At 36.5% G+C, this 25,224-nt stretch overlaps 1 protein-coding gene across 2 annotated transcripts in view; it reads left to right on the plus strand.

The window, feature by feature from the left end:
- Positions 1 to 25,224, plus strand: part of ATP6V1H (ATPase H+ transporting V1 subunit H) — a gene marked incomplete at both ends in the record, with an annotated part of 123,264 nt that overhangs the window by 72,738 nt on the left and 25,302 nt on the right. For both annotated transcript variants that reach the window (XM_080693665.1, XM_080693666.1), the window contains 3 exons: positions 5,850 to 6,028; positions 7,603 to 7,728; positions 17,335 to 17,436. In XM_080693665.1, the coding sequence (XP_080549791.1) occupies positions 5,850 to 6,028; positions 7,603 to 7,728; positions 17,335 to 17,436 (407 nt within the window). The remainder of the gene's footprint in view (positions 1 to 5,849; positions 6,029 to 7,602; positions 7,729 to 17,334; positions 17,437 to 25,224) is intronic.

Here is a 25,224-nt window from a genome sequence, read left to right on the forward strand (position 1 = left end):
TGACCCTTGCACTTAGGAAGTGCACTGTCCGGAGACAAAGAGGCACCACCTGGCTAAGGAATAAGTAACTAACCCATTGCCTTGGTAACGCTGATGAGAAAGATACCAATACAAAATCTGTTTAAGGGTTGAGGTCCCCAAAAGGGGCTGGAGTTCCCTTTTCGGGCTCCCCAGCATGCAGGTCAGCATGCTGCTTTTTTTCTCTTCTCTATTTCCTACTGATCCATTTCCTACTAATTTTGTAATAAAGATTTGTTAAAGTTGCACTGAGCTGCCTGTTCATTTTTCTATTCAACCAACCTTAGTTGAATAAGAAAAAGAACCTCACCATTTCAAACTGTGACAATATATAGTAGTGATTTCTTCAGCCCAGTACAAATGGTAGCAAACTGCTACTTAGAGATGAAACCAGTAAGCCAATTGTTTTTGAAGAATATAGATCTAGAGCCAGTCATATCTTGGCAGTACCATTTTCAAGCCCTCACTTGTTTGTTTCCACTGTTGCCCATAAATATCCTGATAAAATTCCTGGTTGTAATTATTGTAAACATAGTTACTAGAATAGTCCCCATTTTGGGGAAGCAGCTGCTGAGTGATGAGTTGGGAACCCCAGTTGTTGGTTTGACAACACTTGGGATCAGGCTGGTTGTACCCAACTACCTTTCTCTTTCCTCCTACATTATCCCCATGATTTCCCCGAGTTCCATGGCCTCTGCTTTTGTGTAGGACCTCCTCTACCACCCCTAGAGCCTCTTGGTGGTTCCAAAGGTCCCCCCTCTGCTGTTGTGCAGGACCCCCTCTACTACCACTAAAGCCTCTTGGTGGTTCCAAATGTGTCTCCTTTCCCAGGGAGCACCACCTGCTGCACCCTTGGTGGTGGTGGAGCGCCTCATTCTCCCTTTCCTCTTCCTTTTTCTCTTACTGCATAGCCATCATCATAGCCATAGTATAGGAGATTTTTCACTAAATTTTTTTAAGATTTTACTAAAATCTCACAGTCTAAATTAAGCATCTAACACTTGAAAATATACAACTAGTTTGATATTCCTTCTCTTTGTAAAGTAATATGGTTTTATGGTTAAAACATATGGAGAAATATTAATTTGTATTTCTTTTTTATACTTTTATAGGTACATTATAGTCTCACATCATAATGTAGTTAAAGTGATAATGGCATACCTGAACATAGCATTTGGTGAGCTTTCTTCCTGGTTTCCCTCCCCACATAGATGAATTTAAGAAAAAAGTATGTTATCCACAATCTCACTCCCAGATATGGGAAGCCTGTTGACATTTAACACCTGCTATTTATAGTTTCTGTTTGTTTACTATGCAAGGTGTCTACTCTGGATGTATTGCAGTGGGCACTGGAAAGTTGAAGGAATCTCTAGAGCCACAGGGAGCCTCCAAATTTTTGGCTGTCTGTTTGGGCGGATCCTGGTTGATGTTGCTTACCACAAAGGGCTGTGCAGTCACATTGGGAGTGATGGTGCCTGTGCTGAGGACAGCGAGGGTCAGGTTCTCTAGACTTTTGGGCCTCTGAGCCTTTGATACTAACTTAGCCTCTCCATGCTTCAGCTTTGCTCATATGTCTGGTGAGAGTAATGTCACTCCCTTAAATTTATCACTGGACTTTATTGATGCCCATATTGTAATGCCCTTTGAAAAATAATCACTTACTAAATCAAAATCTGACACATAGTTGAACCCCAATAAGTATTTTCAGTTGTACAAGGGATTGAACAAAAGCACTGAAAGAATAAGTAGAAAGACTTTCTATAGGAATAGGATTGTGGCAATGAGTTTATTGACATTTTATTGACTGATTTAAATTCTTTTTAATATTTGGCTGCTTTGCTTTATTCTCATTTATTTAAAACTATGATAATAAAAATTCTATAGTAGACTCTCATTGCTTGGAGCTACTGCTCCATTGAGAATCAGGGAATCTGAAAGTCTTCCTATAGCTAGTTTTTACAACTATTTTAAGATTATTAATTTATTATAAGTTTATTATAATAATCTATCTAAAATATACGACAGAAAGCAAGACTAGAGGGAGAGAGTTCCTGTTTTCTGCCACTGCTTGGACTTTTTTTCTAAATTGGAAGCTGTTAATAAACTTGGTATTTAAATTCTCTTCAGAAAATAATATATATTTTGTAATTGCTAAGTCATTAGAAAAACTAGTCACCTTTACTTTAGTGACTTTACAGTTAGATTATCCTAGAAAGGTATCTTGAATTTTTGTTATTATTTCTTTTGTATGACTAATTCCTGGGCAATTGAAAGATCAAAAGGTTCTGACATGAATAATATTATTTTTAAGTTTGTACCTATCTGTCCTTTTCTCTATGTTACTCATAGTTCTTTGAAATGTCTTTGCATTTTGTTTAAATTTTTTTCTTGATGGATTGACTTCATGAAGTTGCTATACTTTTGTAAACAGAGCTAAAAAGTCAGAAGTGTACGTGAGATTCTTTGCTTTTCTTTTGACCTGATTTGGGAGCTCTCTGGATCGGTTATTTACTTTGCAATGAAATGTGAGAAGTAGCAGTGCACAGTGGAACATGACTGTATTCCCAGTACTTGAGAGGCTGAGATAGGATAACAGGTTCAAGGGCAGCCTCATCAATTTAGTGAGACACTCAGAAACTTAGCGAGACCCTGTTTCAAAACAAAAAATAGAAAGGACTGGTGGTGTAGCTCAGAGACAGAATACCCCTGGGTTAAATCTCTAGTACTCTACTTTTCCACAAAAAGGGGGAATGGATAGACTTAGACATGAACGCAGCATTTGTTTAGTGTTGGGAGGGTGTCTTAAAACTCTTGGGGCTGGTTTCCTCACTGCTGAAGGGTGGTTAGTAACACCTGACACGCTTCACATTTGGATAAGGATTCAATGCAGTAACAGGTAAGAGGCCTGGAAATAGTAAATATACAATACACTTTTTCTCTGTCTCTTAGTATAGTCATAAAATAATAGCAGTTTGCCTTTTTAAATCTCCTTTTTTGCTATAAATTATATTCTTATTAAATTGATATTGAGCCCAGGCAAAGATCCAGGGTGTTTTGTTCCATTTATAAGAGGCAGCATGGATATTTTATTAATATTTTGAAGATAAAAATAATTAAACTTTATTTAAAACTGTATTTATTCCCATTGTCTTTAATTTTCTATTTGAGATTATATAAAATAGACCCAGTCCAGTGACAGAAATACTTGTTTTTTGGACTTTCCTGTGCTAAATTTGAGTTAATGTGACTATGCTGGGGGCTGAGCCATTTCTAAGTAGTAGTAAAGTCATTAGATTCAGACTTCAAGTAAGTGGGAAAAATTATTAAAACAATTGTTCTTAAGTTTGTATATCCTTTAAAAATGATTTCTCAGCCGGGCGTGGTGGCGCACGCTTGTAATCCCGGTATTCGGGAGGCTGAGACTGGAGGATCGCGATTTGCTGACAGCCTCAGCTACTTAGTGAGGCCCTTTGCAACTCAGTGAGACCCAGTTTCAAAATAAAGAATAAAAAATAGGGCAGGGGGTATAGCTCGGAGGTCAAATGCCCCTGAGTTCCATCCCCAGACCCGCAAAACAATAATAAAAAAAAAAAAAGATTTCTCCTATGAGTGTGTTTGAGAATGGTGGCCTAATCATGTAATTTTTTTCCCCTACATACTGAAACTCAGAAGGAAACTTTTGTGCTGAAGACTTTAGGAAGCTTGTTGACCCACTGTGAGCTGAACAAACCTAGCAGGCTGCTAATTATTATTTTTTCATTTGACTGGATGAATCTTATGTTTGAAAATGTCAGTCTCGCTTTTTGAGAGCAGGTGCTGAGCACCAGGTCTCTGCAAATATTACTGCTGCTGGCTAAATCAAGTTGTCAATCTTTAGATTTTAAATAAATTAGAATGTTTTGGGGATTTGAGACAGGTATTGGAGATTGTCTTTGTTTTTTAGAGTTTTCTGTTTTGAGTTTTATTTCCCCTTTTGACTGTTTAGTCAGGAACCTGCATTATATGTTAGATAACAAAGCAAATTATATTTTTACAACTCTATGATTGTCATCAGAAAGCCTTAAGAATTACCACTGAATTGAATTCTTCCTTTTACTAGATGCATTAATCACTTATATATGTACATGTACAACTCCTTTGTAAGCAGCTCAGATTGTAACCCTTTCAAAGAAGCTAGTTCTACTTTGTGTGGATGGGACTGTTATGTGCACTTCTATGGCCTATATTGCCATCCAAAACTTATCTTCTCTGATCTGTCCTCTATTTCCTATTTCAGGAATTCTGCCAAGACATTCTGATTAAGTTTCTGTCTTGCTTATTAGATACCAGGATCGAACCGTGATCCTCCTGTTTCAGCTTCCCAAATACAGGGATTACAAGCATGCACCACCATGCCTGGCAACAGTTCAGTTTTGAAAGGTCTGAATTGTCAGTTGATTCCATCTTGTTCTTAGTGAGGTTAGGATCACCTATACTACAAAGTTTCTAAAGGCCTAATGATATTAGAATGGTTACTTTTTTTGTTGTGTGGAAGATAACTTTCATTTTAGTGTCTTATAAAACTATTTTGCTACTGCATTATCTAAGTTCTTTCTTGCAAATTTAATTTCTTACCGATTTTGCATAGTTAATTATTTTCATTCTATCAGATGGCAAGACGAAATGATTTTTTTTAAAGGAAAAATAGATGGACTTCATAGAGTTGAAGGAAAAGAAGAGGAGATACTAGGAAAAGTAACTGGGAGAAGTAATAGAAAATTTAATCTCACGAAAGGAAGGAAAGAAGGGAAGAATTTCATAAAGGGAAAGGTTATCAGATTTAGGACTTTACGCAATTCAAGATCTCAAAAGAACTTGTAGAAGGAAATAATAGATGACCTGGAAGGGAATAGTTTGTGGAATTAGTCATAGAAGTACCTGAAGGTTAAGGGAGGCACTAAAGAAAATGTACGGGGCTTAGGGTCCAGCTCAGCAATTCAGATCCAAAATCTAACCTTGTGTAAGTAATCAAAAGTACAGCATTGTTAAGGGTCAGGTCAGACACTTATGTCACTGTGCTGTGCTGAGGAGCAGGGACACAAGAAAGGATTGTGATGGCTTTAGTTTTAAACGTGCTCAGTGTTATAAGGCTTGTCTGTGTCCGTAATGAAACATGCTTAGTAAGCAGTAAGTATGTCAGTGAACTTTCCATCACTGTGACAAAAGACCTCAGATAATCCGTTCTTAAGGCAGAAGAGTTTATTTTGATTCAGTGTTTCAAAGATATACTTGGTGTGGCAGAAAACAAAGTGTTTGTTTAGGGGTAGAGATAGAGGAAGAGGAAGAGGGAGAGGGAGAGGGAGAGGGAGAGAGGGAGGGAGAGAGAGAGAGAGAGAGGGAGAGAGGGAGAGGGAGGGAGTGTGTGTGTGTGTGTGTGTGTGTGTGTGTGTGTGTGTGTGTGAGAGAGACAGGTGGGGGGGAAGGGTCAGTACCCCCTACAAGAGCAGGCTGCAGTACCTGACTTTCTTCCATGATGGGTGCCTCATCTCTTAAAGGTTCCACAACCTTCCAATAGCAGAACTGGGCTGGGAACCAAGCCTTTAAAACATGAGCCTTTGGGGGGGACACTGTAAATCCAAACTATAGCAGTATATAAATAGTCAAAAGTTGGATACTGATGAAGGACAGACATTCGGGAAAGAAGTAAAGTTTCAAGATAAAGTCATTCACTTAAAAGTAACGCTAAATCTAAGAATAGGAGTAGGAGAGATTGTATAAAACAAAGTGTAGAAGTCTGAGAAACATCACATGACACATTACATAGTTTCTCTTTATCTGTTCCTATAACCCAGAACTTTTTAGAAAAATCAACTGAAAGAGAAACTCGTCAAGAATATGCTCTGGCGATGATTCAGTGCAAAGTTCTGAAGCAGCTGGAGAACTTGGAGCAGCAGAAGTATGATGATGAAGATATTAGTGAAGATATCAAGTTCCTTTTGGAAAAGCTTGGTGAGAGTGTCCAGGACCTTAGGTGTGTTAGTGGTATTATTTTCAAAATTCTCAGTATTGAATCTGTTGGGCTTTGAATGACTTACATAGTTTTTTTGTTTTGTTTTGATGGGGCAAGAGGGCTTTTGCTTAGTTGCCAAGGCTGGTCTTGAACTCCTGGGCTCAAGGGATTTTCCCACCTCAGCCTTCTGAGTACTTGACACTAGAGGTGCACATGCTGACTTAAATAGCTTTTAAAAAAATCTGAACTGGTTGGCAGCTATGAAAATCAAGCCTAAAATATGCCATGTCTTCTGTTGAGACATGTTTCATATGGCAATAGTTGGTTAGAGCTATGTGTTATCTCTTCATCATTTTATTTATATAAAGTGAATAATGTGGCCGGTTGTGGTGGCGCATGCTTGTAATCCCCATGCTTGGGTGGCAGAGACAGGAGGATCGCGCAGGTTCTAAGCCAGATGTGCTGGCTTAAGAGATCCTGTTTCCAAAAATTAAAAAGTATAAAATAGGTCTAGGAGTGTAGCCCGGAGGTAGAATGTCTTCCAGGAACTCCAGTACCACCAAAAAAAAAAAAAAAAAAAAAAAAAAGTGAATAATGTTGTAAGTCTAGTCAACTTATCTCACATATAGAATATGATTGTTTCAAATACTAGTTTTCTTCTTAGGCTAACTGGCCCTACATTAAAGTAAGTTTATTCAAACAGGGCAGCCTGATCAACTTACCTAGTACCTTCTGGTTATACTGAATTACTAGACAACATTTAATGGCTCTTTTAAGGAAAATTCAACTATGTCCTGACATTGTTTTCTACTAGCCAAGCACATTAAAATTTTTATATTATAAAACTTTGAATAACCAAGATACTATACATACATAGTAAATGGTTTTTGAATGAAAATGCATTGTAGATTGATTTTGTTTTTAATTAACTTATCGTTATTTTTATAGTAAATTGCTTCTTCATTGTTGGCAGTCACATTGTAAAATATTGTACTAACTTTTAAAATTTTGTTTTTATGATACAATACTATAGCTTATTATGTTTATAGTATTGCTATGCTATTTTATTTTATGTCATAGTACCCTATTTTTACATATGTTCACATTATTATACTTAGTGGTCTGGCACATAACAGTATTTCAAGTGTCATGATAGGAACCAATTTTTTTTTTTTTTAAACTGGAGATGGAACCTAGGGGCAGTCTACCTTCAAGATACATCCTCAGCCCTATTTTATTTTATATTTTTAAACAGGGTCTCGCTAAGTTGCTGAGGCTGTCCTTGAACTGTGATCCTTCTATTTTAGCCTCCCAAGTACTGTGATTACAGGTTGGCACTAATATGCCCAGCTTTGTTTAATATAGTTCTTGTTAAGTACTCAAATTAGACAGGAATGTTGGACCTTAGTACTATAAATAAAAGAAAAAAATTTATGTGATTTATTAAGGATTATTTAATATATTTAATGGTAGTTAATATACAAAATTGTTCAGTCTTTGTAATTAAGTAATCAATGAAGATATTTTATTATTAATTTTGGAGTAACTTTCAAGTTATTTTTATAAATTTAGAATTCTTTACAATTTTTTTATAGCTCATTTGATGAGTACAGTTCAGAACTTAAATCTGGAAGGTTGGAATGGAGTCCTGTTCACAAATCTGAGAAATTTTGGAGAGAGAATGCTGTGAGGTTAAATGAGAAGAATTATGAACTCTTGAAGTAAGTGTTGATTCTACTTTACATTCTTAATACCTATTATTCAAATACTCACCAACACTTGTTTTTGTCACTCTTTAAATTTTATTTATTCTATGGCTTTAATTTGTATTTTTTTGCGGAATAATGTGGCTCAATGCATTTTTATGTGCTTTTGGCTATTTGGACACTTTTTTTTTGGTGATACTGTAGATTGAACCCAGGAGCATTCTACTTCCAAATACATCCCTTTTAACTCTTTATTTTCAGACAGTATCTTACTAAGTTGCTGGAGGCCTTGCTAAGTTGTTGAGGCTGTATGCAACCTGTGATCCTCCTTTCTCAGCCTCCCAAGTACTGGGATTATAGGCATACGCCACCATGCCCAGCTGAACATCTTTTTTTTTTATTTTTTATTTTTTTTGATAAGTTGCCCATTCAAGTCCTTATTTTTATTTTTTATTTTTTTCAGTACTGGGAGTGAAACCCAGGGACATTCTATCTCTGAGCTACACTCCCAGCCCTATTTTTAATCTTTTTATTTTTGAAATAGGGTCTCAGTGAGTTGCAAAGGGCCTCACTAAGTATCTGAGGCTGTTTGTGAACCACTATCTTCTGGTGTCCACCTCCCGAATGTTGGAATTACAAGCATGTGCTACCATGCCTGGCTTTATTTTTATTTTATTTTGCTTGATATGGAAGTTCTATATTTGGAATATGTCATTTATATTCATCACAACTATTTTGTCTCTTTTTAATGTAATTTTACTCTTTAAAAGTTGTCTTATGGACAGAAGCTCTAAATTTAAATGTGGCTCAGTTTATTAATGTGTGGTTAGTGCTGGTGTTCTGGTTAGGAAGTTGTTGCCTCCCCCATGTCATGAAGATATCTTTCTAGGTAATTGTTTAGAACTTTTACTGTTTAATCTCTGGCATTTAGTTCTCCAGTTCATCTGCAGTTGAATTTTGGGTAAGGTATAAAGTAGGAGTCAAAGTTCATTTTTGTCTTGCATGGATGTCTAGTTGAACCAGCACTCTTTATTGAAAATAACATTCCCCAGTGTTTTTATGCTGACTTTGTTATGAGAAGGTAGCAATGTATATGCAAGAATTTTTCTTTTTAAGTGAGATGTTATCTCCATATCATAAAATTCACCTTTTCCAAGTACACAGTTCAGTGGTGTTTAGTATATTCACCGATATGTACAGTTATCAACACATTTTAGAACATTTCCAGCATTTCAAAAAGAAACCTTTTATGCTTTAGCTATCACCTCTCTATCCACCCATCTACGAGGCCCAAAACAACCACTAATCTGCTTATGTCTATGAATTTGCCTATTATAAAAATCTCAGAAATGGAATCATGTATTCGTCCTTTTTGTTTCTGACTCCTTTTGCTTACCATAATGTGTTTGTTCAAGATTCATCCATGTTCAGTACTTAATTTTTTTGTGGTTGAATAATATTTCACTGTATGGAATATTTATTAACTCATCAGTCTATTTATGTTTGGATTGTTTTTACCTTTTGTAATTGTGAATAATGCTACAAATAATACTTGTTCTACAAGTTGGCATGTGAATATATGTTTTCTTTTCTCTTGCTTGAGAAACAATTCTAACTAGGAGTAGAATTGTTGAGTCATGTGGTGACTCTCTATTTTACCCTTTGTGAAACTGTCAGACCATTCTCCAATCTTATGTTTCCTTAGCAGTGTTATGATGGTTTTGATTTTTTTGCCTCCTTGTAGGACTTGTTCTTTTCTGATTTTTCCTATTTAGTCATTTTAGTGGATGTAGTTTTTTTCATTGGGTTTTCTGTTTGTTTTTAAATTCTAATGATCTCAAATATCTTTCTTATGATTATTGTCCATTAGTATATCTTCTTTGGAAAAGTATTTAGATCTTTGGCTCATATTTTATTAGGTTGTCTCTTTATTATTTAGTTTTAAATCTACTTTATATATATATGCTCCTTGGCTTATGTAGGGGTTACAGCTTGATAAAGCTATTGTAAATTGAAGATGTGTTTGATATATGTGACCTACCAAACATAACAACACAGTACTTTGTAGTATTCCAGTTATTTACCCTTGCGATAACATGGAGTTGTGTTTCCCTGCCATTGCCCAGTTGTCACAAGAAACTGGGCAGTATTCTGTTTCAAATTGATTGCTTGAAAAAAGTTACAATTCAAAACTCAAAGGATGGGTTTTATTGAATGTGTATTGCTTCACAGCATCACAAACTCAAAGCTTGTAAGGGGATTGCCTGTAAATTGTGATACAAATCCACAATCAGATAAATGATTTGCAAATATTTTCTCCCATTTTGTGTGTTGTCTCCTCATTTCCTTGATAGTGTTCTTTGAAGCATAAAAGTTTTAAAATTTTAGCCGGGTATGGTGGTGCATGTTTGTAATCCCAGCATTCGGGAAGCAGAGACTGGAGGATTGTGGTTCGCAGACAGCCTCAATTACTTAGCGAGGCCCTCCGCAACTCAGTGGGACCCTGTTTCAAAAATAAAAAGAATAAAAATAGGGATTAGGGTATTGCTCGGAGGTAGAATGCCCCTGGGTTCTATCCCCAGTACCATAAAATTTTTTTTGATCAAGTTCAATTTATTTTTCTTAATTTCTTGTGGTTTTGGTATTATATCAAAGAATTCATTACCAAGCCTCATGTTACAAAGATTTATTTCTATGCTTTCTTTAATATTTTTGTAGTTTTAGCTCTTATATTTAGGTCTTTGATCCACTTTGAGTTATTTTTTATAAATGTGTGAGGTAAAGATTCAATTCTTTTGCATGTGGCTATCCATTTGTCCCAATACATTGTATTGAAAAGACTATTCTTTTTCCTTAAACCATCATGTCACCCTTGTAAAAAATTAGCTGCTTGTTTCCGGGCGTGGTGGTACACGCTTGTAATCCTCTCGTTTGGGAGGCAGAGACAGGAGGATCGCACTGGTTTGAAGCTAGCCTTGCTAGTTTAAGAGACCCTGTTTCCAAATAAAAAATATAAAATAGGTCTGGGAGTGTAGCCCGGAGGTAGAAGGGTTTCCAGGAACCCCAGTACCACCAAAAAATATATAAATAAATAAATAAGTTAATTGTAGACATAGAGTGTTATTTCTGGACTCTGTACTGGTGCTGAAACCAGTACCACATTGCGTCAATTACTGTAGCTTAACAGTAAGTTCTGAAATGGAATGTTTCCTTTAGCTTTTTTTTTCTTCCTTCTTAAAAATGAATGTAATAAGACTATACTTTATTAACACTGTTACTAAACTTAGTGTCTAGTTAATGGGATTAGAATTACTGCCAGATTTGGCTATTAAGACAATATAATAATTACTATATGTACACCTTACTGTGTAGCTATTATGCAATCTTTGTTTTTTTTTTGTTTTTTTTGTTTTTTTTTTTGGTGGTACTGGAGTTAGAACCTAGAGGCTTTCTACCTCCAGCTATACTTCCAGACCTATTTTATATTTTATTTGGAAACAGGGTCTCACTAAGTTGCTGAGAGCCTCACTAAGTAGCTGAGGCTGGCTTCGAACCTGTGCGATCCTCCTGTCTCAGCCTCCCAAGCATGGGGATTACAAGCATGCACCACCACGCCTGACTTTTTTTATGCAATCTTAAGCAAATTTTATTATAACAAAGATAGAAGGGACAGAATAATAAAGCACTGCACCAGAGGGATGCAGTAGAGTGCCTTGAAAATAAGACACTGAAGTTTTTGAGCATAGAACATTTTTTTAATAAGAATTTATTATTTCCCATCCTGCTTAACCAATAGCCTTTCTATCTGCCAGACTTGATGCAGGTATGAGCCCACCTGTTATCTCCCATGCAAGCCTTTTGATACGATTATGAGGATTCCCTATCTCCCATCCTGCTTAACCAATAGATAGTCTTTCTATCTGCTCCTGATATAGTTATGGGCTTGCTTATTATCTCCTGTGCAAGCCTTTGTTTTGATTATAAGGATTCACTATCTCCCATCCTGCTTGACCAAGTCTTTTTGTCTGTCCCTGACCAGATTGCAGGTGTGGGCCTGCCCATTATCTCTGGTGCAAGCCTTTGTTGTGACCAAGATGTGGTACTTGGTTAACAAAGTCAGGGGTCACATGGTATATGCCCTCTTTGAGGGAGGCCTGTACCATCTTACTGCATCCTTGGGGAGTTTTAGCCTTTTTAAAAATTTCTGTCTGCTAAAAGTTACTAATTATGTAAACTTGTCTTTAAAATATTAAAGCCCTGGGGCCAGGATGTAGCTCAGTGGCAAAGTGCCTGCTTTTCAGGTGCAGCACTTTGGGTTTGAACCCTGGTTCCAAAAAGATAAAATATGAAGGCCCTGGGCTACAACTCTTTTGTGTAATTGGTAATTGCTTGAGTGCTTGAGTAGTACCCAGGCCTTGACTACTTTTTACATTTTGAAATTAATACCAAACCAATTTTCCAATACCAGCACATTCCCCACCAATCCCCCCTCTTTCTTTTAATTTCCTGACACCCATCAGGCCAAAGAGAACGGGGACAAAGAAGGTCAATCGAGCTACTTCCATGATGAGAGGGGTTGAAGTGGGATCCTGGCTTTGAGGGTACAAGGAAGTCACTTGGAAGGGTTAGATCAGCCAATGTTTGAGGTGTCCATGGCTATCCAAGGGGCTCTGGCTGATGTTTATCTGGGATATTATCTGGAGCATCATCTGAAGCTTGATGGCTTTAATTCTGTTGAAGACAAACTTAACCACACAATTTAGTAACCATAGGCCAAATATAAGCATGAATAGAATGGCCTCCAGAGGTCTCAAAGAGGCAGGCTTAATAGAAACTTACTGAAAGTCTTTTAACTAAGTTTTATATAAGACCATCTTTATCACATATACAAACACACATTCCACAAATGCTTATGACTTGACTTAACCTTTTCATTTTTATCCTCATCTTTTCTTTCCCCATTTGGGACAATCTTAGGATAAACCTTACTTTATACAAAATACTTTCTTAAAATTTCCTTCCTCTCTATCCTTTTTTCACCAAAAATTTTTTACACCCATACACTTTCCACATCTGTCTCTTGTTCCTACATACAAGCTAACCCCCAAACAATACCGTTTTACAATGTTGTTTTTACAGCAACAATTTAGAAACCCATTTAAAAAAGTAAAATCTTGTTAAAATTCAAATCCTAACTCAGTATGTTTAGAGTAGGGCTTGTGAATCTATAATGTAGATTTTCCAGTGTGTCCAGGTGATAGGGTTGCTGCTGGTTTGTACATCATATTTTGGGTGTCAGGATCTCAGAGCCATGTGGAGAAATGATTTAAGTCACTGAGTATAGGGATTGACACACTTTGTCTATGTTTAGAAAGTATATATTATATGCTTGCTGAACCCTATCTCAACTGCTCAATTCTGCCACTGTAGTGGCAAAGCAGCTATGAACATAAGTAAACTAATAGGCGTGGCTGTGATTCAGTAAAACTTTCTTTACAATGATGGATAGCAGCCAGGTTTGTGTAACCTGCTGACCTCCCTCATTTGAGGTATTTAGAATAATTAATGTTAATACTTTTAAGGACTTTTCTCTTATTTAAATATGATTTTATTGGTGCATCATATTGCGGTTTAGTGTGATAGACACATGCATGCACCCAGTGCATTTCCTCCCACTCCTTTCCCATCCCCATTCATGATATTGTATCAAGTCTCTTTTCTTCTCACTCTACTCCCTCCCCAAGACCCTTCCACTATTCCACTGATATCTCTCCTCATTATTTGAAGTCCCTTTTGTTTCCCCAGTTTTTTTTTTTCCAGCTTCCACATATGAGAGAAAACATCTTATTACCCTTGACGTCCTGAGACTGGCTAGTCTCACTTAGGATAATGTTCTCTAGTTCCTTCTATTTACCTGCAGATGTCCTCTAAAATGAAAATTATAGAACACTAAAGAAAGAAATCGAGGAAGACTTTAGAAGATGGAAAGATCTCTTATGTTCTTGGATAGGAAGAACAAATATCTAAATGGCTTTATTACCAAAAGCCTTATATAGATTCAGTACAATCCCCATTAAAATACCAATGTCATTTTTTAGAAAACTAGAAAAAGTGGTGTAAAAATTCATATTGAAAAACAACCCAGAATAGCCAAAGTAACACTTAGCAATAAATACCACATTGGAAACAGCAGTGCCTGATTTTATTTTACAAAGCTGCAGTAATAAAACCAGCATAATATTGGCACAAAGATAGTAACATAGACCAATGGAAGAGATTAGAAGACAAAGAAACAAATCTTCACACCTATAGGCAGTTGATTTTTGACAGTGGGACTAAAATACATATACTGGAAAAAAGATGGCCTTTTCAACAAATGATACTGGGAAAAATGACTATTTTTTTTTTTTTTTAGGAAATTACAGTGAGTCCTGAATGTCTTATCCCGCACAGGAGTCAAATCAAAATTGATGAAAGATTTAGAAATTAGACCAGAGACTACAGCTGCTATAAGAGGGCTTGGGACCAACTTTCCCAACTTATAGGCACTGGTAGAGAGTTCCTCAATAAGAACCCAAAGCTCAGAAAATAAAAAGGGGATCGATAACTGGAATTTTATGATAGTATAACATGCTTATAGTTTTCCCAAACAATTTAATATTAAAATATCAAAATAATGTCAATTTAGTTTTTTGAAAATGTTTCAGTTGAATTAAACTAAACTTTAGAATTATCTGTAAGTTTGCTTTTTAGAAAGGACACACATAGCCGGGCATGGTGGCACACGCTTGTAGTCCCACTACTTGATAGGTTGAGACAGGAGGATCATGCAGGTTCAAAGCCAGCCTTAGCTACTTAGTGAGGCTCTCAGCAACTTAGTGAGACCCTGTTTCCAAATAAAAAAATATATGTATATATAAAATAGGTCAGGGAGTATAGCCTGGAGGTAGAAAGTCCCTGGGTTTCATTCCCAGTACCAAAGGGAAGGGGGAGAAAGGACACACATAATTTGAAGTGTTCAAAATATAAATATATGGAAAACTAAATGTGTTTCTTCTTTCATCTTATCAGTTTCATATGCTTGAGTTAGAGGAATTGCTGTCAGGGTGCAGTTGTGCTTCATGTATGGCTAGACAGTCAGCAGATAGTCACAGATTCCAGTTCCAGTGTTTGTAGTGTCTTGAGGCACATTACTAACTTTATCTCCTTGATGAGTCATGGTTCCTGTGGAGAATGTATGTAGAGTCAGTCGTGGGCTGTCTTTTTTCCTCTACAGTTGAAATCCAGATTTTCAGTTAACCTGAGAATAGATGTGTAATTACTTCACAATGAGATGATTCCTTGATTGACATCGAGGTTCTTTGTCAGTGCTTCCTGTTTTTAGTAGACTTTTGCTAGTTGACAGGTTGAGCTGGTGACAGGAAAAAGTAGGCAGAGACTTAAGCCTCAGTCTTAAGAGGCATAGCCAAATAAATGTGATCTAGACACTAAACAAATTTCATAGATTCATACATACAAAGCAAAGATGGAGTTTTATTATTCATGTATTTGCTTTAATGCCAGTAATATAAACAAAGATAGGTTATGATTTGTTTTCTAGTAATGAGCCTAAGAAACAAAACATACTTTGTAAATGAATGGTTGTATGAAATGGACCACTAGATAGTTTTAATTTAATTTTATTACATATTTTATATACTTATTAAATTGCTAATTATATATAACTAGTAGTTCTAAAGAGATAGTAATATCTCAAGCATTTTGATAAAATTAGGAGATTGGGGAAAGGGTAGAGGGAAGGGGAAAAGGAGGCTTGAGGAAGGAAACAGACCAAATAATGTTATTTATTTAAATGAATTTTTCACACCTAAAAGCACTAGTTTGCAAAGGGAGGGAGGGAGACATACCAGGAAATGTGTGCATGTATGAATATATCACATTGAACCTCACGACCATGTATAACTACAATGTCCTAATTAAAAAGAAAGAAAGAAGGTGGCACACACACACACACACACACACACACACACACACACACACACACTCATACACACACATACAAACAACTTTTTGAGGAACTGTGAAAATACTGCTATAAGAGTCTTTGAAATAGAATTACTGGATCCAATGGTCTGTTTACCTTAAATTCCATTAGAAGCTGTCAGAATTTTTTTCCAAATTGGCATTACCATTTTAACACCTAAATTATCTATTACTTTTTTTCAACAAGTGTTTGTTGGAGCCTCTATTGAACTGTTCTAGGTAATAGATAAAACAAGTTCTCTCTTTAACAAGTAAATCCCAGTTTGCTAGTTCATGAAGGTTTTTATATCTCTGTTTCTGAGTGGCTATTGCTGGCATGTTAGAAAGCAGTTGTTTTTCAATGTTAGTCTTCCAGCCATTTAAAAATTTGTACATTCTATCATCCCACCATTTACTGTACCACCAAGACATGCCTTAAATTGGATTCGACCTCAAACCAATGAATGATTCCCAGTCCTACTTGGTAGAAGATCATGCATTTTGAAAGTTTCCATCTGCTGATGAAAGATTATTCTACAGAAGTTGCCACATCTTTGAAACTTAGAATATATTGCTTTTATAATATGAAGTTTATTGCCTACCTGAAGTATCTAATTTTTCAAGTTTCTAAGTTTATTAAATAGTTACAACATTGGGTTTTTTCTATTGTTTTGGCTATGAATAGGGAGTTAAGGAAAAGCTAAATTCTATTAAAGTATTTGAGGCATGTTTGTAAAAAAAAATTACTCATTCTGATTGTTTATTGTGCTTTTCTTATAGAATGAGTTGAGAAGTTTTCCATCTGTTTCTGGACCCTCCAAGCATTCTAAATAGCATAGAAATAATCTGTTCTTTGAACAGGAAGGCAGTCTTTTCCCAGCTATTTAGATTCTGAGCTGTGTTATCTTTCTTCCCCTTCCCTCCCAAGGGCATACACACCCTCTGGGAGGAGGCACCCTTCCCATGGTGGTCTTTGAGGAGGTAGGGGGCTTTCTCTGATTTGGTCCCTAGCTCCTTTTTGCATAAGTACCCATATGGCTCCAATGGAAATTTTACTCTGTGTGGTTGTATGTGGGGAAAGTTTTATGTTGGGTGGGGAGACAGAATGGTGAATTTAGACTGGATTTTCCACCTCCTAGGAAATATTCACTTGCTTTATGGATTTAATTATATTCATAAAGAATATATTCCAGTCTTTTGTTAAGAGTCAGGACAAGGGAGGTATATTACCTTGATTGGATGCAAAAAAGAATCCACCTCAGTACTACAACCGTCTGGTTTGCAAATGCTTTAACAAGTATTATTAAAGATCCACTGGTAGTCTTATATTAAAATAACTTTTACTCACATTCAACTTTCTTTAGAAGGAAACCAAGTTCCTGATATTTGTGCCTGGCACACATTGTGAATCTGAAAATAACCTATTATATATGTATAAAGGTTTGAAAAGTGCTAACTTAAATGTAATAGTTAATCTTTAGAAAAATAAGATCATAAACATCTACTTTGAGGAAGATGTTGGTATTTGTACCTGTGTTCTCTTGTGCTCTGTGGGGAAGAAAAGCAGAACTTGATCTCTCTGGATTAACTGTATTTCAGAATCTTGACAAAACTTCTGGAAGTGTCAGATGATCCACAAGTCTTAGCTGTTGCTGCTCATGATGTTGGAGAATATGTGCGACATTACCCACGAGGCAAACGGTAAGAGAAAACCATTAATTTCACTTGGGGAAAATCCTTGAAATCTTCACTATAGAATACTAAATATTACACTTATCTAAACTGGAGTAGTTTGGTAGAGGAACCAATGGGATCAAGATTACTTTAACAGTGGGAATTGTAGTAAAACAAATTAAAAATGAGTAGCATAAAAGAATAAATACACCTGCATTGATATTATTGTGTAGTAACCAACAGAGGTTACAGAAATTTCATGTTAAGGATTTTCTGTGGTTTGTATAATTTAATTCAGTAGCCATTTTGTGAATTCTATATATTTACAGAGATAAACTAGACATTGTCACTGATCTCAGTAGGTTCAAAGTATAAAAGGAAACAAAGGCTATAAAGAAAAGTTACAGCAGATGCATAATAATGGAATTACGTATTTTAAAGTATCGAAGTATGAGAGGAGACATAGCCTTAGGTGACACTTGTCGCCCAACTACGTGTACATTAATAACAAACAGATGTTCTTGGAAAAATAGAAAATTAGCGTGCCAATATTATATCAAGGGAGAAAACAATAAATTGGGTAAGAGGGCCATTTTTGTTTTGTTTTGTTTAGAAAAGCAGGAATCCATAATGTTGTAGTTTGTTTTGTTGCTATTTCTACTTGCTAATTGTTTCTCTATTCTATAAAATTAGGATTATATCCCTTTTTAATGAGGTCAGTGGAAGGATTAAATACGTTAATCTAAATACAGTTTTTTAAGCTGGGTATGGTGGCGCACACTTGTAATCCTAGTACTTGGGAGGCTGAGACAGAAGGATCCGGGTTCGTGGCTAGCCTCAGCTACTTAGTGTGAGGCCCTCTACAACTTAGTGAGACCCTGTTTCAAAAATAAAGAATAAAATATCAGGCTGGGGATGTAGCTCAGAGGTAGAATGCCCCTGGGTTAAATCTCTAGCACCACAAAAAATAAATACAGTTTTTAGAACAATGCATAGTAAGTATACAATAATTATTAGCTGCTTTTATTATTATTAGTGTTTATATTTTATATCTATTAAAGCTATATATATAACAGTATTTATTAAGAAACAGTATTGAAATGAATAAACTCAGGATTTAGAGAGGAAAAAATTGGTGGAGCTATGGTTGTTGCAGTTGAAGACTTTATCATTCCACAATTGGCTCATAACTTCTTTGTCTTTATTGTGTGTAAATACTTAAACATCATAAAATAGCATGTCATTGACTAAACATTAAAACACTGACTGGACATTTTTAAGAAGAAATTCAGCCAGACATGGTATTGCACACCTGTAATTTCATTATTTGGGAAACGGAGACAGGAGGTTTGCAGAACATAAAATAGAAAGGACTGGGGTAGCTCAGAGGTAGAATGCCCCTGGGGTCAATCCTCTACACACACACACACACACACACACACACACACACACACACACACACACAATCCTGCTTACAAATCACCTTTCTATATTTGAGGAATACCCTACCTTAGAAGGCATGTAGCTGCGTGCAATGATGCATGCCTGTAATCCCAGCACTTGAGAAGCTGAGACAGGAGATAGAGGGTGCAGGTTTGAGGCCAGCCTCAATAACTTAGTGAGACCCTCAGCAACTTATTGAGACTCTGTTTCAAAAATAAAAGAATTGGGGGTATATCTCAGAGGTAGAATGTCTTTGGGCTCAATCCTCAGTACGTCTACCCCCAAAAGTTATGCAAATAAATTATTTTGATAGTGGCACAACCTTTTTATCTACCAAACACAATTAATGTCTGTCTTATACATTATAGTTATCAAGAAAATTAAAGCCGGGCGTGGTGGCACACGCTTGTAATCCCTGCGCTTGGGAGGCAGAGACAGGAGGATCGCGCAGGTTTGAAGTCAGCCTTGCTGGCTTAAGTGATCCTGTTTCCAAACAAAAACCTAAAAAATAGGTCTAGGAGTGTAGCCCGGAGGTAGAAGGGTTCCACCCCCAGTATCACCACCAAAAAAAAAAAAAAAAAAAAAGAGAAAAAAAAGAAAATTAACAAGTGCTCATTATAGAAAACTTGAAAAATATAGGAAAGAATAACAGATTCCCTAATACTGTTAGCCATGTAAGCCATGAGATAAAAATCATGATTTATTTTTCATTTTTCCACTATCCATATGTATTTTTTCTGAAACTACTGATCATGAGTTATCACATATTTTTCTCTTGCTTTTAGTTATTTTCTGAATGTTTTCTGTCTACATTTAAAAACATAGTTTAATGCTACATATAGATACATGCATTTCAGCTTATTCTTACTACTGGAAATTTTATTTTTTCAATACTTTTAAAATGAAATGAAATATTTGCATTCTATTTATTTTTGCTGGTTCCCCAAAATAGATTTAATGAGATAATTTTTATTATTTTATTTTATTTTATTTTGATACTGAGGATTGAACCCAGAGCATTCTACCTCTGAGCTATACCCCCAGCCCTATTTTTAAATTTGTATTTGAAACAGGGTCTTGCTAGTTTGATGAGAGTCTCACTACTTGCTAAAGCTGTCCTTGAACCTGCAATTCTCCTGTCTCAGCCTCAAGTACTGGGATTATAGGCATGTGCCACTACGCCCAGCTCAGCATGGTTCTTATTTCTGAGAAATGTTTTGGCTACTTTTAGGATATGAGATGAAAAAGGAGATGATACCACAGATGGTATATAAATCCAGAAAATTATTAGAAACTATTTCAGACTATTTCAAAAACTTATACTTCAATAAAGTGGAAAACCTAGAAGAAATGGACAAATTTCTATACACCTCCAGCCTACCTAAATTGAACCAATAGCAAACCTAAAATCTAAACAGATCAATAGCAAGCAAAGAGACTGAAACTATAATAAAATCTACCATCAAAGAAAAGTCCAGGTCCAGATGGATTCCCAGATGAATTTTACAAGATCTTTATAGAAGAATTAAACCCAATGTTTCCCAAATTATTCCATGAAATAGAAAAAGAAGGAATAGCTGAGTGTAGTGACACATGTTTGTAATTCCAGTACTTGGGAGACTTTAACAGGAAGATCACAGGTTCAAGTCCAGCCTCAGCAATTAGTGAGGCCCTCAGGAACTTAGAGCCAGTTTCAAGAGAAAAAAAGAAAAAGAACAAAGAAATAAAGGGTTGAGGGTGTAGCTCAGAGGTAGAATGCCTTTGGGTTAAAAAAAATAGAATACTACCACACTCATTCTACAAAGCCAACATCACCTTAATCCTCAAACCATATAAAGATACCTTGAGAAGAGAAAATTATAGACCAATATCACTGATGAACATAGGTGTAAAAATACTAGGACTTTGCATTTAAAACTACATCAACACTTCCGGGAAGATGGTGACCTAGAAAAGCGGGGCCTAAGAGCCCCGCTAACAACAAATCTCCATTACCACAAAATCAGCGCCTATCAAAGCCAGAAAACAACATCACCAGAGAAACAAAAAAAATCACCAGGCTCCAGAGAGAAAGCGGACTGAGAACAGAGCCAAGGAGGAGATCCTCACGCCCGAGGACGCGGCTTCACGCCCGAGGACGCGGCAGCAGCGCCATACTGCCGGCGGCACCGGCGAATTCACGGAACGGCCACAGCAAGCCGAGGGGAGCTGCTGCGGAACAGCCAGGCGAAATTTCTTGGCGCAGAGGGCATCTAAAGCCCCCAGTGGCTGAGCTCAGCACTCGCTGCAGGGATTCAGAGTGGAAATCAAAACCAAGAAAAAAAACGCCAGCCCCACAGCTGAGGGCGTAGCAGCGGCGCCATATTGCCACTGGCGGCAGCAGCACCGAATTCACCGAATTCAGTACAGCTACATCTGCATACTCAAGAACAGTGAGTCAAATTGCGGGCCACAGCGGAGAAATCCCAGTACTGTACTCACTGGGACTTGACCCAGTGGGAGAGGGGCGGTGGCAGTGATATCACACCATAGGAGAACGTACAACCTGGCACCACCCACAGTCTAAAGCAGCCTCTATTGACTCTCTAGGTCGGAGACTCTGTGATACAACCCAGTAAAGGAGTAGTGGGGTCTGAGATACTACAAACTCGAGATCCAGAGCACCTTAAGTGAAGTCATAGTGACCCAAGGGAAGAACCCAGAGAAGGCACAATCTTCCGAAATCATGGGAAAGAGGAATAATACTGGAGCAATGAATGCTCACAACCCCACAACATCAGAACCAGATAAAACAGAAAATCAGAGATTTCTAGAAGATCAAATCAGGAAAATAACTAGAAATAATAGAGGTGCTTCTAAAAGAACTCAGAGAGAGCCAAAAAGAGATAAAGGATGCAATTAATGAAGTAAAGGCCTCAATTCAAAGCACAAACAACCGATTAGAACACATGGAGAACAGAATCTCGCTCTTAGAAGATGATCATTCCAAAAATGAACGCATAGTTTCTAATCTAGAAAAAAATATCCGACAGCAGGAATCTGATATTGAAGAAATATGGGCCCATTTTAAGAGAGCTATCCTAAGAATAATTGAAATAGAGGAGGGAAAAGAAGGTGAAACCAAAGGGATCAACAATCTCTTCAAGGAAGTAATAGCAGAAAATTTTCCAGACATAGAACAAGAGGTCGATATGCAGGTCCAGGAAACGTATAGAACTCCCTTTAGACAGGATTGGAGAAGAGGATCCCCACGCCACATAATTGTCAAAATGACCAATGTGGAAGCCAAGCAGAGAATCTTAAAGGCAACAAAAGCAAAGGGCCAAGTGACATTCAGAGGCAAACCAATTAGAATCACTTCAGACTTCCCAAACCAAGTTATGAGAGCCAGAAGGGCTTGGAGTAACATATTCCCAATTCTGAAAGAAAACAACTTCCAGCCAAAAATTTCCTACCCAGCAAAACTTTCTATCAAATTAGATGGAGAAATAAGAAGCTTCCACAATAAACAGAAACTGAAGGAATTTATGTCTTCAAAACCAGCACTAGAGAAAATACTCAAAGAGATTAACTACAAAGAAGAAATAGGTAACACACATCAGAACTAGAGAAACAAGAGTTTCCATCCAACAGACAACTAAGATTGGTTATCTGTGGAGATTCATTATTTATGTTAGTCTTTTACCTATCTCTAAAGGGTATTGTTTGTCTTTATTGTTGTTAATTTTTAGGATTTCTAGTTGGAATATTAATATACCTTCAGATATAGCATTTGGAAATATTTTATCCCATTCTATTAGTAACTGTTAACTCTGTTTACATTGTCTTTGGATATACAATATGTTTTTTATTTTTTAGGGAGTTTGTATACTCTTCTGTTGCCTGTGCCATTGAAATCATAACCAAAAAATCACTGCCAATTTCAATGTTGTGAGGTTTTATGACCCAGATTTTCTCCTAAAAGTTTATAGTCTTAAGATTTATATTTAGGTCTTTTATCTATTTTAAGTTAATATTTGTATATGGGATTAGGTAAGGGTCCAATTTTATTCTTTTCCATGTAATTATTATTTTTCAACAATATTTAGTTAAAAGATTATTATTCCCACCACCAAATGTTCGTGGAAACCTTGTCAAAAATAACTTGACAATATAGGGAAGAATTTAGCTCTAGGCTTTTATTTAACTCCAATGGTTTATATATCTGCCTTTAGAATAGTACTACACTGTTTCAATTATTGTAGCTTTATATGGTTTGAAATCAGAAAATATATGTCTTCTAGCTTTTTTCTTTTTCAAGATCGTTGTGGGTACCTAGAGTCCATATTCCATATTAGGATAGATTTTTTTTCTGAAAAATAAATATATAAATATATGATAGTTTCACCTAAAAAATAGAAAAAATAGATTCTCTGGTAAGAAAGAAAGCAAAAAGAAATATTGAAATGTTATCTTTAAGTCATCAATAGCTTGGTATCAGACAAATGAATCTGTTATGTGAGATTATCATTTTTAATTTTTGATAAATTGCTATAATACTAGATGTCAATCACTAAGCCAAGCATGGGAGGGAGGGATAGGGAGAGAATGGGGTGGGGATAGGGTGGGGCCTGACTGGGCAATGTGTGCATGTATGTCTACAAAAGTATGTATCCCACTATGATGTATGAATACAGTGCACCAATTAAAAATAAATAAATAAAAATTTAAAAAAAGAATAAAAAAAAATAAAATAAAACTACATCAAGAAAACAGTAGCATGGTGGCGCACGCTTGTAATCCCCGCACTTGGGAACTGAGACAGGAGGATCGCACAGGTTCAAAGCTAGCCTCAGCTACTAATAAGGCTCTCAGCAACTTAGTGAGACCCTGTTTCCAAATAAAATATAAAATATGTCTGGGAGTATAGCCTGGAGGTAGAAGGCCTCTGGGTTCCACCCCCAGTACCACCAAAAACAAAACAAAACAAAACAAAAAGTGCACCATGACCAAGTTGACTTCATTCCCTGATTGCAAGGCTGGTTCAACATATGCAAATTAATAAATGTAACCCACCACATTAATAGAGCTAAGGGCAAAAAAAAATCACATGATCATCTCAATAAATGCAGAGGAATCATTGGGCAAAATCCACCTTTTTATGACAAAAATATGTTGAAGAAAGTAGAGATAGAAGTAACTTGCCTCAATATCATAAAGTCTCTATATAATATACCTAAATCTAGCATCATAATGGATGGGGAAAATCTGAAAGAGTTTCCCTTATGCCCAGGAACATGACAAGGAACCTATTATCACCACTCCTATTCAACATAGTACTTGAAACTCTAGTCTCTGCAATAAGACAGTAAAAGGGAATTAAATGAATACAAATAAGGAAAGAAGGATTGAAATTATCTTTGCTTGTTGATGACATGGTCCTCAAAAACTCAACCAGAAGACTTCTGGAACTAATAAAACAGATTTAGCAGAGTAGCTGGATACAAACTCAACTTAGAAAAATCATCAGCATTTTTACACATCAGTCACAAATTCACTGAAAAATCCAGAAAACAATTCCATTTATAATAGCCTTTAAAAATTACTTAGGAGCTGGGCAAAGCGGTGCACGCTTGTAATCCAATACTTGGGAGGCTGACGCCATAGGATCACGGTTTGTGGCCAGCCTCAGCTACTTAGTGAGGCTCTCTGCAACTTTGTGAGACCTTGTTTCAAAATAAAGACTAAAAAAGTAGGGCTGGGGTGTATGTAGCTTGGAAGTCAAATGCCCCTGGATTCCATTCCTAGTACCACACACTCACAAAAAAATTACTTGGAAGAAGTTTAACCAAGGAGGTAAAATATCTCTACAATGAAAATTAAAAATCACTAAAGAAAGAAATCGCAGAAGAAGATCTTAGAAGATGGAAAGACCTCCTGTGCTCTTGGATAGGCAAAATAAACATAATCAAAATAGCCATTCTGACGCCAGGCATGGTGGCACACGCTTGTAATCCCTTTGCTTCGGAAGCGGAGACAGGAGGATCGCGAAGGTTCGAAGCCAGCCGCTCTGACTTAAGAGACCCTGTTTCCAAATAAAAATATAAAATAGGTCTGGGAGTGTAGTCCGGAGGTAGAAGGGTTTCCAGGAACTCCAGTACCATCAAAAAAAAAAAAAAAAAAAAAAAAAAAAAGGCCATTCTACCAAAAGTGATCTACAGATTCATAATTCTCTATCATACAGAAATTTCAGAAAGTCATTCATGAAGTAATTGATGTTTTGTTTGTGTTCTGGGCACCATTCTGAGTATTGCCTCATGGGGCTTATTTTTCAGTGAAAACTGTGTTTTTTTCCGCTACTTAATTAATTAATTAATTTATTTTTTGCGGTAC

The sequence above is a fragment of the Muscardinus avellanarius genome (genome assembly GCF_963383645.1).
Source record: "Muscardinus avellanarius genome assembly, chromosome: 4".
Taxonomy (NCBI): domain Eukaryota; kingdom Metazoa; phylum Chordata; class Mammalia; order Rodentia; family Gliridae; genus Muscardinus; species Muscardinus avellanarius.